Raw genomic sequence first — 20,706 nt, forward strand, 5'->3', positions numbered from 1 at the left:
TCTCCAGCTTGTGTTTTAGAAATCAAAGGATCAAAATGGCATGTACTAGCTCAACCACTCTGGACCAGTTCCATTGATTTTTATTCAAAGATGCATATTGATTTCAGTAAGAAATGGCAGCACAGATTGATGCTACTGTAGAGCTTTCAGAAGAAATGCAGTATATTTTAAAGGATAATATCCTAAAATTGATCTACAGTGCAGAATATCCATTGATGCCAATTTCTATCCATAAGATTTCTATAATTGGTGGATAACAATACCTGGAAATGTCTAGTAGCGCCTGGCAAAAATAGCATTAACTCCCCCCTTGGAAACAGAAGCTAGCTCAGATTTTGAATACTAAAATATTATATATGTTTTTAAGTATTTAAATCTTTATTTAATTTCATTACCATTTTAGACATGAAAAGATTGAAATGTCCATAGGATTCGTGTTTATAAAAGACTATGTACTCTTGAATGATGTAAATCAATTATCCTTGTATGTGTGAAATGCTGTAACAAGATCAATGAGACCTGAACACAAGGAGGCATCTTAGGATAACAGCTGCAGATGCATGCATTCACTGGGAAAAAACAAACAAATGAATACACACTGCTCACCCTTATGTTTCTCCCTCCCCCACCATAAAAAACCCTGATATTATCCTTTTCAATTGTTAAGTGCGTAAAAAGGAAAATAAATAAGGACGGCTAGCAGTCCATACACCAGTACAGGCAAAGTATAATAAAAGGTCCCTTTTAGAGCCAAGATAAAACGAATGCTTTGCATTCGGTTTTGAAATTTGCTTTGATAGGACTTAATGGTCAGAGTATACTTGAAACTAAATGCTGCATATTTAATGGCTGTATGAAAAAACAAAATTGCATATCCTTACCATCTAAAGATACATATCAGTTTTGAAGATGAGCTGAAGATAATTACTCTCACAATATTAATAACGCTACCAATTGGATTTCCACAAAGTAGATTCAATAAAATACTAAAAATATTTATTCAATAAATCAGTTACACCTCTGGTTGAGTCTAGATAGCTATAAATTATTTTCTCATTGATAAAATTCTATTTATGAAAGCCTATTTTCATGGAAATAGCTCTCAGATTTTTACTGGAAAATACTCTGCAGTTAAACAGAAGATAGGAGAATTAGTGAAAGGTCCACACGAACCTATACATTTAAATAAACAAAAAGATTACTTTTTTACTGTTGCTTGAAGTTGAATTTAATGCCCGTGTTTAAAAAAGCCCAAAAACGTAAGGAAAAATTAAATACCTTCTTATCCCACTAGATGGTGGTGCCTTCAGATTAGGGCTGAGATGCTCTAACAGTGAGGGAAAACTTTTGCTTTCTTTAGCTGACCTGCAAATAAGAGTGAGAGATGAGGTTAATCTTGTTCCTCTAGGGATATAACAAGCATTCATGTATAACATCTTAGTGAATATAATTGAGTAGATATTTTTGTGTTCATAGTACTGTTTGTTATAAAGTGTATTTTAACTTCAGTATATATCTAGTAGCATTAATGCCTCTCCTTGAAGAAGAAAAGGTACAAACAATATTGAAACTTAATGATGATTACATAATATAGGCTTACTGATGATTATGTTAAGGTCCTGGCTTTGCAGTTTTACCCTCCTCTAGCCTCAATCAAAATCAAAACCAAGATCAAAGTAATGAATCATTAACAACTGCATCTTGTATTTATATAGTTCATTTGAAACATCTTAAATACTACCCACGTTTTTATACAACTAACGTACTGCTCAGTTTAGCGGAGAAAATAAGGTAAACATGATATCGACAAAAAGAAACAGTGTCTAAACATCGAAAGTACAATGTTCTTCAGTTATAAAAGTCAAGCGAAATTGTAATGAATAGGAAAAGTAGATGGGACCTTGTTCAAGAGAGTATTTTGTGCTTTATTTTTCTCAGGGTCCTATAGTAAATAGTTGACTCCTTCATGCCTTAAGTAAAGCTTGAACTGTTGAGTTCAGTGCACATCTGTGAACTGGGGAGCTTGGCTCAAAGGCTGAGTCTGTCGAGAATTATCCCAAAGGTTTGTTCAAAATCACACTCAGCTGCGATGTAGGGAGCAAGCTTATGGATGCAGACACAGACATGGACAGAATATGATATTATAGCCTTTGGAGTATTAAATGCATCAACGTTGTCAGGGAGTTAGCCAGCTGTCAGTCATGCCCAGATAGGCTGTCCAGTGCTAGTCCAGAGTTTACTGTGTATGGGGCAACCCATGTGGGCAAGTTGCTCCAAGAGACACTTTCACATCTGTACACAGGTAGGCAGTGATTTTTGATTAGGGGCTTTTGAACTTCCTATTGAAAACAGTTTGTTAGACTTGCACTGAAAAAAAAGAATAAAATAATTCTGAATTATTTACATTTTTCTTAAATATTATGTACATGAATAGTATGAAAAATTTAGATTTTGAAATTAAAAGCTGTTCTATGGATGAAGAACTCCCGTAAGATAAACCCTAACATTAGACCTTCCGATTGGTCTTTTTAAAGATACATGATGTACAGAAAGATTAAGGATGTACAAGTGTTTTGGAAATGACAGCATTAATTAAGAATCCCAGACCTATGTTGTGGTACATGAATAAAATGGTATAATTGTTGTTGCACAGTGTCTTTTACTCCACATCACCCTGTTCCCAGGTGATTACCTAACTGGTAATACCTAGGGACATCAAAACAAAATCAAACGAAACCAAACGTCTTTCTGGCCCAATTTGATTATCAAGTCATAAATGTTCAATATATGTAGCGACCGATTTCCACCCATGTTTCATGTTTATGTTGTATATGTTCTTCTCCATTTATTCCTTTCCTCCTATTCTACTTTTTCACTTTTCAGTTCCCATGTTTGCAACTTCTCAGTCTCCTATTTCCTGCTGGGAGTAAGGTATATCAGTATAAATATTATTGAAGTGTTGAGGTGTACCAAATTAATATGATTTCCATATAAAGATTAAGGTCGTAATAAGCCAGATACTTCCATGCAAGAATGCTACTGATAGAAAAGGCTTAATCCATGATTCTTTAATGAGCCCCTAGCAGGAGAATTCCTTTGTATATAGAGGACTGAGACAGAGAAACGGATATAGAAATGGATGTTAACGTTCAGTTCTTTTTAAGGTGTTCAGTATTTTGTATGTTAGAATCTTCCCTGACTGTGCTAGGGAGAGAAGGCCCACTCTTACTTTCTGTAAAAGGTGGGCAGAATTTCCTAAAGACCTGAAGAAGCAAAATCCAATCCAATCATTGTTACTCACTACCATTACGGGTTGAAATGCAGCATTTGTCAAAGGGGTAAGTTCCTTTATTTGATCTCGTTTGACTCTACCAGTAAACTGCCAATCACTGGAAATACCTCTAATAACTCTTCCTTTTAGTTAATAAGGAATACCACATCTTTAAAACATTAGAAACAGATGTCACTGCATTACTTCACTGCTGATGTATGTAATAGAAATGACACACTAATTAATTTAATGCAGTATAAATGTACTGATTATTTATCATGGCTGACAATAAAATTATGAAAACATTCAATTACAATCAGTGGTAATTCATTATTTATTGATTCTGCATTATGCACACATTGATACAATACATTTAATTACATAAGAGAAGAGATCACTTTTCTATTGATACTTAGACATTTAGATTCATCAGTTTTATTTAAAATCCTTGATGTTTAGGTGGGAAGTTTTAATCCACACTTCCAAAAAATCCTCTACTGAAATGTCAGAAATGAATTGAATACAAGTGTCAAGTACTACTGCATCTACAAAAATGTGGGCAATAAAAATGACATACTAATTTCAGTCTCTTCTTTTTCGCACAGCAGTGTCCTACGTTTGTTAATATAATCATGGTTACTCCTTCCCATGCAAACCAAGGAATTAAACACTAATCTAGCAAGAAAACATACTGCTTTCTCTTCCTTTCCAAGTCTTCATTCAGACTTATTAGTATTGGTGGTCTGTACGCTCATGGTATAAACTAAGAGATCTCTAGAGTAAGTTAAGTGATTTGGATCAGGCCCCGAGTAATTTTTCTCTTAAGGACAACAAGGAGAGGAGCATCAGTGTCAGTAGGACTCCGGTCAAGTTGAAATTCAGAAAAAAAGGTGTATCATTTCATTACAGTTAGGGTGCATTGTAGATGTACCTTTCAGTTATTTTTTCATCCTTCATTTTGTGCCCACAGTTAGTTATGTCTGACCCTTGTAAATCTCTTATTTACCTTTATCGCTCAGAAACCTGGGCATAGAAGGGACAGAGCCAAGTCCTTTGCTAAAAACTTTTTTTCTGTACTCTGCTCACATTGGACCTACCTATAACAAGCCTCTATAAAATTTTCTTTGTGCTAAAAAAAAAAATAACCTGGCACCTTTACATCACAATTTCTTTTGAATTCCTTTTTTTCATAGTCCTGCCTCATGTTTGGCTACAGTAAACTGAGATACAGCACATACATCACTACTGAGCTTTGCAGTCTTCTAGAAACAAAATTATTATTATTTTTAATTAATTCCCTACTGTTCTACTTAAAAGGTTGCCACCATTTTTTTATCCTTGTCTCCTCCTAGTCAATTGTATCACCCATCATTTTCTCTATAGGATCCCTGTGAGCCAGGAGCCACATTTACGCCAGCTGGCAATAAGTAATTTACAGAAAGCTGTTGATTGGCCCTAGCTGAAATGACTGGGGCTTTCCTCTCTTCTCTAGTGTCAGAAAAGAGCTTTGCCACATTTCACTTCAATGGGGCATATGTAATGATGATAACAACAAAAACAAACAAATAGAACAGAACCTTTGCTTGACATTTTGCCATGCAAGCACAGCCAATTTTTATATATAAGTCATATGCAACACACCCATACTTCTATAGCTGTCAATGTTAAGAAAATTGAATATTTTGCCTACAGGTCTGAAATGAACAAAAATATTGAAACTTGAATTTTAAATAAATATTCTAAAATATTTATTTCAGCTATATGGAAACTTAATAGTTTGTACACATTCAAATTGCATACTGTTGGACTCCATTCAAGTAAACCATCTGGATACTTTATAACTGACAAGATATTACGTATGATTGTTAGGCTTTAGTAACTTTGCCTTGTCTTTAATAAAATTACAGGAAAATAAGAATATCATTGATATAGTTGATTTGTATATGCTTAGTTGAACTGGACAGCTGCCTGGTATTAATTCTCAAACCTTGAGCATTTGCTTAGTTTAAGAGCAGTTCTTTTCTCCATGGATAGTCACCTCTCAAGGGTACTGTTTTTACTACAGCCTTTATGATTTTATATTGCTTCATGCCACTCCAACTTGCTGGGTGTTGATGCGCAAGGCTTCCTCTGGCCTTGCAAAAACTCAGTCTTATTTAGAAATATGTTTAGCTTATGGAAGACATTAAAGTCAAAAAGGGAAAAGAATTCTGAGAGTGGAATTTGATTGTCACATTAATCTCAAAGTAAAAAATGTCTTTAAAGGGGTAAAGCCAATGAGAAATGTTTAAATCTGATTTATTCATTCTCCTAAATGCAATTACATCCAGTAAATTAACACAAAAAGTTTCTATTTGAGGGAAGCAACTTGTTATTTCTATCATTTCCAGTAGGTAAAAATCTCAGATGAGTTCAGGGCTCCATTGTAAAGAAACATCTGGCAGAAGCAGATAGCCCCTGCCCCGTGGAGCTTCCAACCTATGGTTCTGATCCCAGAAAGACGCATGAACAAGCTCAGGAAGTATGAGTAGTCTCACTGAAAAGCATTCATTTAACCCTAGGTTTTATGAAAATTCTGCCTTGGTTTAAGTCAGGTAGGCTAGGGGCCTAAAACAGGAGGCTACTTTTAAATTATACATATACTCAATGGAAGTAAAGGGTTCCTCATAATCAAAGGAAAGAAAGTGAGGTTCTTTCAGAGAGTAATTTTTAGAGCATTTTAGTTAACTAATAGCAATTTAGTCAGCATACGTTGTCATACCCCCGAATCTCAAATGGGACTACTCAAAATGCAAAAATACTAAACTTTGCAGAAAGGGTGCCTAAATAAGCAAGTTTAACAAAAGCACCAAGGTCATGGCACAAACACAAAGCGTGATCATGAAAATATGTGAATTTGCTCTACTGGTACCTATTTGTTTGTAAGTGTTGTTTATACTTTTCCATTTGCTTTGTTTACAGAATGCTTTAGCAGAAATGCTTTAGCAGGGGTAGCAGAAAAAAAGGGGGAGAAGGACCAGGAAAGCAGGAAAGAGAGAGTAGAAAAAAAGTGCACATAAGGAGGAATGATGAATCCTGACACAAAGGAAGAAAGGAATGGGACAGGCTGGGAAAAAAGGTGAAGCAAAGAACTCATCTAGCCAGTGTGTCCCGGCTGCTGCTGGGTGCACATCTCCAAGGCTCAGCTCCTCCTTATGAATTTCGTCTGGCCTCCGTTTGGGCCCACTTGGTCAGGGGAGAAGGCAAAGCACAGAGCTTAGCAGTTCTCGTGTCAACTGACCTGGTTCAGGTGGAGGAGTGGTGGGATCAGTCTTGTTCCGTGGACTGCTGGGTTTTACTTTTACGTGACAGAGCGAGGAACCGTGCGGTGCTTCTGGGCGCTGCCTTCCAGCCAGGGCCCAAGAGAGCGTCCCCGCCACCCTCGCATCGAAAACACAGTTGATGCTGCAGGCGATTCTGGGAATTTTAAGCAGTCACCTACAAGATCTCCTGAGAAGTGACTTCATGAATGATCACCAACTTTCACGTTTCCCCCCCCCTCCCTTCTCCGGAGGGTTTCTGGTTGCCTTGGCCCCAAATCACTCGCGATATGGGGCCACGGCCTGCGTCCCTTCACAGAAACGAGCGGCTACGCGCCGCTGCTCCCTCAGTAAATAAGCAGCGAGCCGGGCCAAAAATTCACTTAACCGCGACTTGCGGCTCTCCCGGCCCCTGTCCCCGTCCCCGTCCCCGTCCCCGTCCCCCCCTTCTCTCGGCGGCGGCCGGACACAGGTGCGTTACCCCGGGCTGCACCGGGCGCGGCGGCCCTCGCCTCGGCCCAGGGCGCGGGCGGCCCCCCCCCGGCGGGACCCCCCCGGGCCCGGCCCGAGCGGAGCCGCCTCCGCTCCCCAAACTTTCCCAACCCGAGGCGCACAGGGGGAGTCGCAGCCGCCCGGCGGAGACGCGAGCCCGATAACCGCTCGCGCCCGCCCGCTTCGCCCCGCCAGCAGCTCCGGCGCGGCGCGGCCGCCTCACACCCCGCGGCCCAGGTGCTGCGGCCGGCGCGGCGCGGCGCGGCGCGGCGCGGCGCGGCGCGGAGCTGCCCCGCCCCGCCGCCCTGGCAGCCACTCGTCGCGGCCGCGCCGGAGGCGGACGAGCCGCATTGGCTGGAGGGCGCTGTCACTCTTCCCCCCGGCGGCGGTGGGGCGGGGCCTCGGCGAGCGGCTGCCGGCCGCGGCGTGTGGGAGGGCGGGCAGGCGGGCGGCTCTGTTTTTAGTAGTACCGCAAACAGCGCGGCGAGAGTGCGCGTGAGGGGAGCGGCGCCGAGCCGAGGCGAGCCGAGCCGCGGCGGGGAGCCAGGCTGGCCATGGCTGTCTCCGCGCCGCCCGTCATCGCCGCAACTTCCAGCGGCGGCGCGGGGGGCTCGGCGGGCTTGTTCCGGGCGGACCCGCTCTACTCCAGCCCCGCCGAGTCCCCGCGCCTCACCAACAGCCTCGTCAACACTTTCCTCTCCGCCGGCAGCGGCGGGGCCGGCGCGGGCGGCGGCGGCGGGAACGAGTGTAAGATGGTCGACCTGCACGGGGTGAAGGTGGCCTCGTTCCTCGTGGAGGGGCAGGAGCTGATCTGCCTGCCGCAGGTCTTCGACCTCTTCCTCAAGCACCTGGTGGGAGGGCTGCACACGGTCTACACCAAGCTGAAGCGGCTGGATATATCGCCCGTGGTGTGCACGGTGGAGCAGGTCCGCATCCTGCGGGGGCTGGGGGCCATCCAGCCCGGCGTCAACCGCTGCAAGCTCATCACCAGGAAGGACTTCGAAACTTTGTACAACGACTGCACCAACGCGAGGTGAGTGGCAAAACTTTTGCTGCTCTTCGGCCGCTGGGGGCCGGCGGGCGCCGGGGGAGCGGCGGCGGGGGCGGGCGGCGGGAGAGGGAGGTGGCGGTGTCTCCGCGATGGGGCGGCGCCGGGTGCCCGCCCTGCCCGGCGCCCCGTCTGCAGCGGCGGCACCGCTGCCCGGCGCCCCGGCTGCCCCGGCCGCTCCGCGGGCGCGGAGGCGGCGCTCGGCCCGGCCCGGCCCGGCCCGGCGGGAGAGGCTCCCCGCGGCGCGGAGCCCCCGCTGGCCCCGGGGGGAGCCGGAGCCGCCGTTGTGCCGCCGCCAACTTTCTAGGATTCCCCAAGCCTGCGCGCTCGCAGTTTTCGCACGCTAGCGTTTAAACTTTTCACCAACGCAAATCTCCCCCCCCCCCAAAAAAAAAAGTCTATATATTCCCTGCCCTAAAAAAAAAAACCCCAAAACCCCGAAGTTTTCCTCACTGTTTTTATTCCCCTGAAAGTTGCAGCTCCTGCGCCGGTTCGCAGGAGCCGAGCGCGGCCGCGGGTGCGGGTCGTGGGCGCTCAGCGCAGCGGCAAACTGTTGCTCGGGATCGTTCTGGAATAATTTGGCATTGTTGGATGAAAAGGGCTGGTGTGGCTCTCGCCCCTGCCCTGTCGTGCTTAAATCACTAAAAACCCAAAGCGGATTGTATTCCTGGGAGATCCCCGCTGGGATCTTCGTGCTTAGGGGTTATAATCCTTGTTGGTGACCTCATAGTTTCTTCCTTTAGAAATGATAATGATCTAATAAACAAACAAACAAACAAACAAAAAAACCCTCTCAGGGCTTTAATAGAAATACCTAGTAGTGTGGGATAGGCTGTAAAAGAGGGTGCTCCCAGGTGACGTTCACTGGTTTAACCGTCAGTGAGGTGCCTCTTCAGAGGCGTTTGCGCCCCGGTGTTGTCATGCCTCCTGTCTAGCAGGAAACTTTCCCTACATAGGTTGTTTCAAAGTCCTTTGGCCACCGCATCTGACTTGCAGCATGCCGATGTTCAATAACTTTACTTTTCTGTGAAAATACATGCCGTTAATTCTGGCTGCTAAGAACTGCATGTGTTGGCTGTTTGTTTTTGGTTTTTGTTTTAATAGCAGCTATGCAGTTATTATTAAAAGTCTGTGCCAGTGTGGGGCCTGATCCTGTTCTCACTGCTGTGAGCTTAAACAGGAGCGGAACGGACCTCCGTTCTCGGACAGCAGCGTTTGTTTTGTGTCAAATTATTTTTTGTTAAAGGCGACGTTCCGGCGAAACTTGCACGCGCTTCCTCGCTGTGTTTGCCCGAAGTCCGTGCTCTTCTCTTGCTGGTGTTCTGTTTCTGTAGCACTTTTTCCTGCTGCCTCTTTATTTCAGTATGTCACGCTGGGCTGTGACATCATAACTACTGCCTTATTAAAATGATGCTATTACAAGCAAGTGCTGAGACTAACGTGTTGAATAAAATTAATAAAAGTTTTCGTAAGGGACACATTTAACATATAAATGTCACTCTGAAACGTTTATGAAATCTGACTGGCATAAAAGTTGACCTTAAAAGATTATTTCTTATTACTATTATGTAATTTTTATGACCGTGACAAAGTTTTCCTCAGAGAAATCTGTGATGTGATCTGATGATGTAGACTTCAGGTGCAATTTGAAGATTTCTGCCCTGTTATAACCAACGCTTTTAGATAAAGAAATGCTGAAGCGTTAAATGTTCGATATGTTTATTTAGCACTTTTTTTTCCTCTTTGCTAGACGCTTACGGTGTGGGAGGAAAAAGGGAGTAAGCAATGCAAAGAGCAGTGGAGAAGTGAGGCCAGGGGAGCGAGGGACTGGGCACTGAGCGGAGCTGTGAGAGGGTCTGAAAGAAGCAGTCAGTGGAACGAAGACCTAGTCGAGATTGAAGATATGGCAAGAGCGTTGTGGCGGGGGGGGATCTGACGGGGCAGAAACGCTTTGGCTCTCTGGCCAGACGCAACTCTCGGCTCAAAAGTATGTTCTGCACGTGCGTGAACACAAGCTCTTCGTACCCAGTTGTGAATACATTATTTTTTACGCATTCAGGGCTAGCTGGTCCCATTACTTTTAAAAAAAAAAAAAAAAGAAATTCACATTTATTAAAATATTGCTTAACCTTTGTTTATATCTTTTGAAAATACCAATATTTGTAATAACCTGCTGATACCAATGTATTTTGTGTTTGTGACTTCAGATGTAATGCGTGTGATGTTGTCAGTCCGTATGAAACTTTTTTTTGAGTGTTGTAACTTAAAAATGTTAATTGTGTTCTATCATGTTAATTTTATGCTCAACCTGTCATTTTATTTACAGGAGTTTTTCCCTGAACAGCCCATGTTTGATGGTAGAGAATGGTGGACAAAAGTGGCCAAATACATGAATGATCTAATTCTCTTGTTAGTGAACCAGTCTAGGAACCTCTGCAGTACATGTTACCGAGCAAATAAAACACTTTAGAACTGTTAGCAACTCTACAGTTGTTAGATTCTGTACCTCAGAAGTAAAGTTTTGAAAAAATGTCATCTTTCAGAAACGAAACCTTTGGATAGGTATTGTTCAGGTGCATGACTGAAGTATTACTTTGAACTCAAGAGTATTGTGCATTGCCTTTCTATGTTTTAATATAAAAAAAAAATCCACAAATTCACAAATATATGTAGCTTCAATACTGTAGAAATGCTGGCATTAAACTCAAGAACTGCCTGGGAAAGCAACAGAAACACTGGCTGTCGCTGTTTTCTATGTTAGTGGACTCTTACAAATGAACATCTCTAATGTTTGTGTACACTTTTAATTGGAATGCCAACCATCAATTAATACATAACTGAAGAAAGGGAATTTTTATTTTTCACTCCTGCATACTCTGTCGCATTATATATATTTTTTAGTTGAGCTTGTCTACAGAGCTTGTAAGAACAGCGGAGAAGTATACCTGTAAGGGAGAGTTTCCCCATGCTTAGGTTCTATGCATGTAACGCTAGTTACATGCATCTAGCATCTGTGATCTTTGTATTTTTTTTCATACAGATGTAAACAAAATGTTCCTGACTTCTATTGTCATTAGCCATTATTATGTAATCTAATTCATAAGGAAGGCTTGTAAAATGAAACTAATCATTTATTTGACCGCAAGTAGCATCTTCAGGTGCATAAAGAGTACAGTATATTTACAAAATTTGGTTACTAGTTTGCAGTGTCTTGAACGGTTTCTTGAATTGTTCCTTAAATTAAGGAACAAATGCTTAATTTCAGTAGTAAAGCATAAGGTTTATTTAAAGCAGAAAACTATAATGTGATTTTGTTTTGAAAATTAAATTTGTCACTGTAGTGAGAACATCCTTATGCTATTAGATATATCAGCCCTTAAATAGCAGAATTATATGAGTAAGATAGAACTCCTCTGGGTTTTTGCATTTGACTATTGTTGGCTACTGAGATAGGATAATATTGGGCTGGATTATTTTGTGAATAAGTAGTAAAATATTACACGAGAGAGAATACTTTTCCAGAAAAGAGCGTTTCAGTACATGGCTTATTTTTGGTTCTGATTAAAAGTATTCAGTTAAGCTAATATTTTGCATTACTTTGGCTATTCATAAACAATAAAAGGCTTTAGAAATGAATTTAAGCAGTAAATGCAGACATTTTATTTTATGAGATAATGAGGGTCTAGTCATGTTGTCTATTAAAAGCTACCCTATAGTCAGCAATACTCTGTCTTTTATTAGGAGAATGATGTCAAGATTATAATTAAACCAATCCGGTCATGTACCACTGCACAGAGCTTCTGTGTATATTGATTTTAAATGTGGGCTTCTGATTATATAGACTACCTTGACTGAGTAAATGTTTTGTGTGTATTCAGACTTGGAAGAACTTGTGAATTTGGGAGGTGGTAGCAGGTTTAAATAAAAATGACCAATTTTTCAGTTTTCCCCTCTTCCTTGGAGGGGTGACTTAGTTAAAACATTCTTTCAAGAGATACTGCTGGCACAGTGGATTCTGTCGGAGATGCAGAAAGGAATGTTTTACTTTCCAAGCAAATTAATTTTACTTTTGAAAAAAATCCCTCTTTCTTTTTGGCCATCTTGAAAGTCTATGCTTGTTTACAGAAATACTAAAACGCTTGAACATTTTTGTCAGAAGCATATCTAATCTGTAGAAACCTTGATTAAAATTCGCTACCCTTTTCATAGCAAGAGAGCTTTCCATTTGAAGTGTAACATGCTTTTCCTCCAAAATGGAGAATTTGTGTATTTTTTGCATGTGTATATGCATAATACGTATATAATTTTCTACTGCAACTTCTACAACAGAAAATACTGTGTTTTTGTAGCAAAGACAAAAAAGCTAAACAATTAGGTATTAATGATATTCTCGTTGCATATTCAAAAGGTCTTTGCAAGCATTTCTTCTCCTTTTTTCTTTTCACCATTTCAACCTGCAGAACTCTTCACTGTCACTTCAAATCACACAATTCTACAAAGATAAAACAACATTTAAACTCATTTGCTTTGGGAGGGAAATTGAGCATTTGCACCCAATAAGCCTGATTGTGGAACTGCATGCAAATTGTGTTTTGATTTATCTCTTTTGCACTTTTTTCCATTTGAATTGATCTTGCATTAATTTTGCCAAGCGGCTCTGTGAGGCTGCAGATGTTGCCCTGTGTTTAATAAATCAATGAGACAGATCTGAATGAATCACTTCAGATGGATTCTCTGCTCGGTTTGATGTCTAGATGTTATTCTTAGCTTGTTATCATGACAGATGCATTAATGTTCCCATACACTGCCAGCAATGTCAAAGAGATTGAAGCTTTTAAAGTGGCGGTATCCCCTTTTCCCCCTTCTGTTAGAATAACTAAATTGCCTTTAGCAGTAGGTCAAAATATAAATTTAATCATGGAATCACTGTGAGGAATGCACTAAACTTCTGAACGCAACGTAAGGCAAAGTCACACATGCGCAATTTCACGTGGAATGATTAATTATTCCAAAATAGTGGAGATCAATATTAAAATCTAAACATAGGCTAGTTCCTTGATAGAGTAACCACTTTCTCAACATTAATATTTCATTGTAATAGGAATGATCCGAATAAATAATATAAGACTAGGACATGTTAAGAGTGTTACCAGAAATAGAATATCGTTGTGTCCAAACTGATTAAAGGCTGAAGTAAGGCTTCTGGGTTTGCTGGGATTTTTTATTTGTTTATTTTCCTGATTTTTTTTTTTCTTCTTCTTTCTCTTTTTTTAATCCTTATTCATATGTTTCTTTTGGATTTAAACACATCTGTATTTAACAGTTGTTAAATGCAAAATAGGAAAATTTTGTTCTGTTTCTACTCCTGCTTACCGTTTAGTGTCGGATCTGTTAGAAGAGTTGTTGATTGCCGTTAATTTCTGATCTGTGTAGTCTGGAATCGGTTGCCTTAGAGTAGAACCTGTGGAACACAAATCATAAAAGAGATTCTCATGTGTCTTTGTGGAGCAGTTTTAAATTCTGGAAAAAATTGCACAAAGTGTAAAGTGCTCGACCATGAATAAAGAACATCTGTTTTCCAGGCAGGTTAAGCACAGTTGTTGTTGACTTTTCTTTTGTTGGCGTTTATTAAAATACTCGTGCCTTTCCTTGTTTTTTCTTTAGAAGATACAGGACCTCTTAATTTGCTTCAATCTTTTTGTTTTCTCCTTCTCTGTTTTTAATATGTCAGAAATTATCAAGAACGTCCCTTTTCCTAACCCTTCCCAAAACAGAAAAACTTTGACTTTTTCTCATTAAGGCTTCTGAGAAGAAAATGGAGAAACTGGCTGTAACAGATCTAGATTTATGTTGGCATTCTTGGTATTCTTGCTCCAGTAGTTTCAATTTGATAAAGGAAACAATATATGTAATAGAAATTCACAGTTTATTCAAATGAGTTTAGGCTTTAGGATTGTCACGTTTGCCTTTCTTTGGCCAATATATCAACGTGTGGCAATAACATAATACTTAAAAAGCTTCTAGAAGTGACCAGCTCTGTAGATGTGGAATTATTCTCACACTAAGGCTGCTATTGGATGCACAGTCTGTGTGTGGGCGTGCATTGGTTTTAAAGGCAGGTGAAAATGAACTTTGGTAGAACTGAGGAGCAGAGCAAAAATCCCTGAATTAGAAAATCACGTTTTGTTGTATGGCAGCGGCCTTGGAGTGAGAAATTATTATTTATCTACCCTAAAATGTTTCGTATCGATCACTTTAGTAATTTTGTAGAAAATATTTAAAGAATTATGGCTTGGTTATTTCATTGTTTACAGATTAGAATTTACATTACGTAACAGTAGTTTGTCAGTATGAACGTAAAAAGGTGTTGAAATCAGGGCCGTAAAGTCCTCGTTCTAGCTTTGCTGAGGTGGACCTCCCCCTTTGCCACTGGACACTTACCAGAACAAGGGCAAAGAACTTACTTACGGATATTTTTGGGATCTGAGCCCTTCTCTGAAGAGGTGGGAGCTGTTTACACAAACCTGCATTTGGTTTCCTTTCTCCTTTATTTCATCTATTAAACGTCAGTGAAAGAACCGCACTTATAGTGCCTCTTTGAAAATGCCATAACAATTTTTTGGCCTAATTTTGTTCTGGCTGAATGTAGGATCTTTAATCTCTTCTCTGCGTGTTATAGAAATTGTATCCTTTTTTTTTTTTCCTTCAAGTTATGAACAAAATCGTCCAAATCTTTACTTTAAAATACCTATAAAAGAAACTAGATGGGACTAGTTCTTCATGTGATTATCAGTGTAACAGAACCCTATCGGTGTATGGAAATGCAGCATTTTAATGATTTTTTTTTTTACATGAACAACGCTAGTAGCAACAACAAAAATAATGACGCTACTTCAGAGTTTCTGGAGTCTATAGCATGTTCTTTTGGTGTAAGCTAAGCCAAGATTTTATATATAATGATTAAACATGCATTACCAAGCTCAAGCACATTAGTTAGTAATGCTTCTCAGTGATTTAGATTTGTCCTGCTTGATATTAGAACTGTCCCTTGGGGCTATGCACTTTTGATCTCTGTTGTCTTGGTAAAGGGTGGTTATCCAAAGTGACTTAGTAATAGCACCCCCCCCACCCCACCCCATTCTACAACCTGTTAGAAGCACTGATACCTATTAACTAATGTACTTTGCTATCTGCTCTGGAAAGGTCTAATATCCAAATCCCATGACACTTAAATTTGCTTACTTTCCTCTCTTTTTGGTAGCACAGCTGTGTTCCTGTTTTATGTGTGTGTATATATAAAGTTTACTGTCACTAGCAAGCGTGGGGAGATTATATTTCCTTGTCAGTACATCTTGACCTGCTAAACCCATTTTGCTCATTAAAATATATTGTGTCAGAGCCTTTCTTGAGTCAGTTATAAATACTGCTTCCCCCCAAAATAAGAACCAAACCAAATGAACAGCATGAGCTTCGTTGCTGTACAGCGACTTAAAGCGTGATGTTTAGCAGTATATACTGTTGCATGTACATTAAGGTATAAAATGTTCAGTTGTAATTGTGTCTGATGATCTTATCAAGTTTCTGGAAATTGATATCTGGTAACAGCATTTAACCTGCATCTAGTCTATCTGCTATTTATGTGATGGGTTAAAAAGAAAAAGTACTATCGATCTGTTGCTGGATTAAAGTTTGAAATCGGCAACAGCATGAGCACAAAAGGCTTTTTTATGATTTCTCAGCTTGCCATTGATCTACCAGTTTTATTGCATTCATTATTTATTAAAAGAATTTGCAAGCTAAACATAACGTTAAGCTAGTTTGCACACAGGGACTGCACTTAGGAAATTGAATGGAAATTGCATTAGAGATGAACATCTGTGCTATTTTTCCACTCGTGTGTTTATGGGTTTGTATAAAAGGTGTATTGGATTAACAGTTATAACCATTATAGCTGCAGCAATATGTGAGAACCCTGAGCATTTAGTAGTTATTTAGAAGGGAGACTTTTTGCTAATCCTAAAAAGTATAGTAATACCATCACAAACAGGTCTTTTATCGGGTTTTTCTTTATTGATGGGCTTTTTACTAGCAACGTATGAAACTTGAGGTATCTAGCTATATTATGCATGTGATCTATTATCTATGCTACATAAAGCTCCATTATTATTGTCATTAATTGAAGGTTTCTAGTGTCAGTATTAATTAAGGATTGCAGTATGAGTACGTGGCACATAGACACCAAAGTGTTGAAATAAAATATAATTTTATTTTATAAATATACAAGGATACAAGAATTAAAAAGATTCTTAATCTATATTCCTTCATATTTTCCCAGTAATTCAAGTAATTTTCTGTCCTTCTTGATCTAGGTGCTTTCTGTGACTTACTGTAGCAGTGAATCAGATGATAATCTTAAAAGTATTTTGAAAACTTTTTCCACTTCAGTTCACAAGTTCAGTTGCCCTCCACACTAGCTGAAGCTGTCTGCAACATATCAGGGACAGAGTAGACTTTCTAGAATTTTGAGGTCATTATCTATAATAGTGCCGGATTTCTTGGTTGTGCTCCTTCTGTAAATTAGATTATTTTGCTTGAATGCCTGATGGTTAAATAGAGAAAACAAAGGAAAAATACTTTGGGGGCTTTGAGTGAAAAGTGTATTTTTAGAATCGAGATGTTATCTATTTTATTTGGTCTAAAAGCATGTGCAGTCTAGTCCGTTTATGACTAGAACGTACTGAAATATGTCGTGTTTTGCATCATCCGTGCACTTTCAGTTTTTCTACTCAAACCTCAACCTGATGCATCTCAGCAGCTTGTAAGACTGTTAAGGGTTTCCTGTGCTAAGCAGCAGAAATGTTCTGTAAGGTTGTGCTTACTTTTTTGAATGCATTTGAATGCAAACATGCTACGTTTCTTGTCTTGTAGGGGATGGACACCTTCAGCTCCTAATACCATTTTGAACAGGCAGTCTCATTTTCAGTTGAAGAATCTCAGTGCTTGGACTGTTTTTCCCACATTGCTTTGTACTCATTGTCATTCTTCCTCGCTGTCGTTCCCAGCCCTAGGCCCCCATGATAATGTTTTTCATAACATATCAGATAACACGTTTCAGCTGCCCTGTAAATAAATTTGGTGGAAATTAGACTTAATATGAAATTGATGTAATTCGTCAATGAAGACTGATTTTATGAATACCTTGTAATGAGACTTTTCTGTATATGTACCATTAGAATTCTCTAAAAATAAAAGTCGCTTTCCATAGCTTGGAGGAGATGCTTCGAAACAGTGCAGAAATTCAGTTTAAATTGCATTTGCTATAGACACATACTAAATTTCCTAAATGCACTTGCACAGTTATACGAAATATGTTCGTGTCATTACTAAAAGTCTTTAATTTTAAGATATGTCATGTAGCTGTATAAGGGCATAAAATTCTCAACATGTAAATTGAGTTGTGACTTTGTCCTGTATATGGCAAAACAAGTGTTAGCTTGGTATGTCCCTGCACTAATGACGCTCAGTCATCAGAATGTTCTGTTCTCTGCTGTTTCCAAGCTCCTGTGGATGGTGAAATTAAAATAGCACACTTTATTTAAAAAGTCAATCAAAACTATTTTATGGTGTATGTATACAGAGTTCCAAATCCCATGTATTTATAGAATAGAAACGCATACCTTATGGAAGAATTTTTTTTTTTATTGGCATTCGTTGGGATGGCTAGGTTACATGGGAATTGTTGAAGCCATAAATATACGTCACAGCCGGCCGCTGGAATAGTCACTGCCCTACTGACTCAGGCAGGCACATAGGGATACTCTGCCATTGTGTTTGCCCTCGCTAGAGCAGGATGCGAGTTGTAACCCTCTGTGTATCTACCTTGTCATATTTCAATTGTGCTTTCTCTATCTCGCAAATGATTTTCTAAAATCCTATATGCATGTGCTGGTGAGTTGGCTTGTGTTATTCCCTACCGTTACCTAAGAATGAATTTTTATAATTTAAAAAAAAAATGGGATGGCTGTAGTAAAACTCCTAGCCCAAACAGTGCTCCAGTAGGAGGATGTAGTTAACTTGTGTGGTGCAGTAACTTGCAAGTTCCTAACTAAGAAAATCTTGCTTCTAATCAGTATGTTTAAAATCTGTGCTATGCTTTTTCTTGTGGTGATATCAGTAGCATTTTTTGCCTAATACAAATTTTGCATGGTGGCTAATAGACCGTTCTTATAACGGTTAATCACAAAAGGTCCTGCTTCAAAGAAATATTATCTCCACTGTTTTTTGCAAAGCTATTGAAGGTATCTCATTGCTGCAGACCTCTAGAGGTGCATCTTCTTGTCTTCCTACTTTTGAACTTTGTCTTGTGTTGAAGGCAGGCAATTTTCCCAAAAGATTCTAAGATAATACTGAAAAACAGAAGTAGGAAAAAAAGTCCAGTTATTCCAGTGAGATTTAAAAAAAAAAAAATTACTAAAATAACAACAAAAAAAAAACCTAGAATGGAATAGTTGTGATCAACTGGCAGTTGGAAAAGAGCAAAATACGAATACCGAATAATATCCTGAAACAAAACCTAAGGTAATGAACCTTAATGTTTTTAAATAAAAAGTAAGGTTTTTTTAATAGTTTTTTTTTCTGTTGCGTGAGCTTGTTATTGACATATATGTTTGTTGATTTGCTTTTGAAGGCTTATAAGGCTTATTGGTGTTTTTTATATGGCACTTTCTGTACCTGATAGGTGACTCTTAAAAAATATCAGGAGCTGAGCATCTCATAACCGTTAAGAAATCATTTCTACCTACTACAAGTGTGTCCTGACTATTTTGTGGAGAAAGGTTAGCATACCTAACAGAAGTGATTTGTCAGTGTACCTCTTGCTCTCGTTGTGAGGTTGTGAGACTTACTAAGCGTGCCCTACCTTTTGCTCCCCTGCTGCGTTACATGCATTTGTAGCACAGCAGCGTGCTGTACTGCGGTGCGGGGCGGTACCTGGGTGGAAGAGATGATGCATTGCTGGCACCTTTTGCAGCCAGGTTGAGCCTTTTAGAAGGGACTCTCTCTTGGAGGAGATTTGGCCAGAACGATGCTTGTGTTGCAGCAGTCTCCTCTCCTGCAAATGGCTCTATGAACGTACGTATCCGTGCTATAACACACTGCAAACCGTGCTTTGTCACATAGCCAGAAGTACTTAGGAAAGTTAAGTGATCCTGCTATTGTGCAGTAGAGCTACAATTTCTTGTCTTGGATCAGAACCGTAACCCCTGTCACTTCTTCCTACTCCATTTTTATTTTTTTATAAATTAAGTCTTAGGTGTTTCACAACTGATTGTTTATTTTTATTTTTAGTTCAAACAAATCTCTCTCTTCCTGCTGGAACTCAATAAAGTTATTTTCTTGCAATTTCATGAAAGACTATTCTCTAGGGTGTTATGCTGGAGGGTTTTTTGATTTTCCAGTTGTTTTGCCTTTTTAAATAAATTTTCTTCAAAATTCTTCTCTCTAGCCCCTGTCCCCCCCCAAACCCTCACCCTCTAATGAGCTGTGTTTGTTCTGTCTTCTTTCTGTTTTTCATCTTTAAAGGTTTGCAGTTTTATTTTTTTAATCTTACTGACTGAAAAATTTAGTCCTCCACTATAGTGGGAAAATTTCTGTTCATGTTAATGGTAGCGTAGAAACAAAGCAAAACCAAAAAAGATTTCGCAGTATATTTATTGTAGGCATCTTTACTGAGTAAACGGTGACCGTTACGGAGCAGTTTAGAGTATGGCAGTAGACTGTTACATAAATTTTAAGAACATGCATGCTCTGAACAAAGATGAAGATTAGGCAGGAGACAAAGTTCTTACTCTGTTATATTCCGAGGCAGATATTTTAAACCCTTTGTAAAAAGGGGCATACTTTTTTTTTTTATTAATCCATGTGAAGTTTATGATAGTATATGCTCTACATTTCAGTTGTCTTTTCCAAACTTAGGTTTTAATAGAAAGTTAAAGGCCCAGCAGAGGTGAGTATCTGTGCTGCTAAGGCTAGTCTAAGCCAGTCAGGTTAGAGACTGATTGTACCAGCGCTGTATTTGACCTAAATACTATGTTGTATTATATGCCTATATAATTTTTGTTATATTGCATCTGTAAGCATAGTCAGCTGGGTTTGCTGTTGTATTGGCTTCTCTTCTCTCTTCTTCTAGCCTACAGTAAGTCTATCTGTTCCAGCATTGTAACTATTTCTCTAAGGTTGGGCAGTCTAACAAAAGTACAAGCTTCCTTACGCTGGCAGTCCTCTCTGCGTGTGTTACAGAAGTAATGAGTGCAGCCGTCCTCCCAGCGCCCTGAAGATCAGTGCAAAGACTCAATTCGCTCACAGTTCTTGGAGATGGATGGGTAGTTTTAGAAGATGTAGCTATTACGTAAGTTATTGTCATGCCAGCATTAGGTAGTAGTAGTAATGCTCCATCATTTCGCTTTCTAGGAAAAGGAAGCAAAGGCAAAAGAAAGATCGTTCACCAGATCTGAGGACCATCTACTGCTGGCTTACAGTGATGTGGCTTCCCTTAAAGTGCAGGCTCTTAGTAGGAATCGGTTACTGATTTACAGGGA

At 39.8% G+C, this 20,706-nt stretch overlaps 1 protein-coding gene and 1 long non-coding RNA gene across 3 annotated transcripts in view; one reads left to right on the forward strand and one right to left on the reverse strand.

Annotated features, from left to right (window-relative positions):
* Positions 1–431: 431 nt before the first annotated feature.
* Positions 432–6,971, reverse strand: LOC138068728 (uncharacterized). Its single transcript, XR_011143447.1, has 3 exons — positions 6,552–6,971; positions 1,279–1,365; positions 432–569 (listed from the first exon to the last, which is right to left on the reverse strand). It is a non-coding gene; the product is annotated as an uncharacterized lncRNA (long non-coding RNA).
* A 472-nt stretch (positions 6,972–7,443) lies between these two features.
* Positions 7,444–20,706, forward strand: part of DACH2 (dachshund family transcription factor 2) — a 330,706-nt gene continuing 317,443 nt past the window's right edge. Inside the window, exon 1 of one of the 2 annotated variants that reach the window (XM_068956818.1) lies at positions 7,444–8,095. In XM_068956818.1, coding sequence (XP_068812919.1) covers positions 7,617–8,095 — 479 coding nt within the window. In that variant the 5' untranslated portion in view covers positions 7,444–7,616. The remainder of the gene's footprint in view (positions 8,096–20,706) is intronic. The other variant, XM_068956819.1, reaches the window with a different exon arrangement.

The sequence above is a fragment of the Struthio camelus genome, chromosome 11, assembly GCF_040807025.1.
Source record: "Struthio camelus isolate bStrCam1 chromosome 11, bStrCam1.hap1, whole genome shotgun sequence".
Lineage (NCBI taxonomy): Eukaryota > Metazoa > Chordata > Aves > Struthioniformes > Struthionidae > Struthio > Struthio camelus.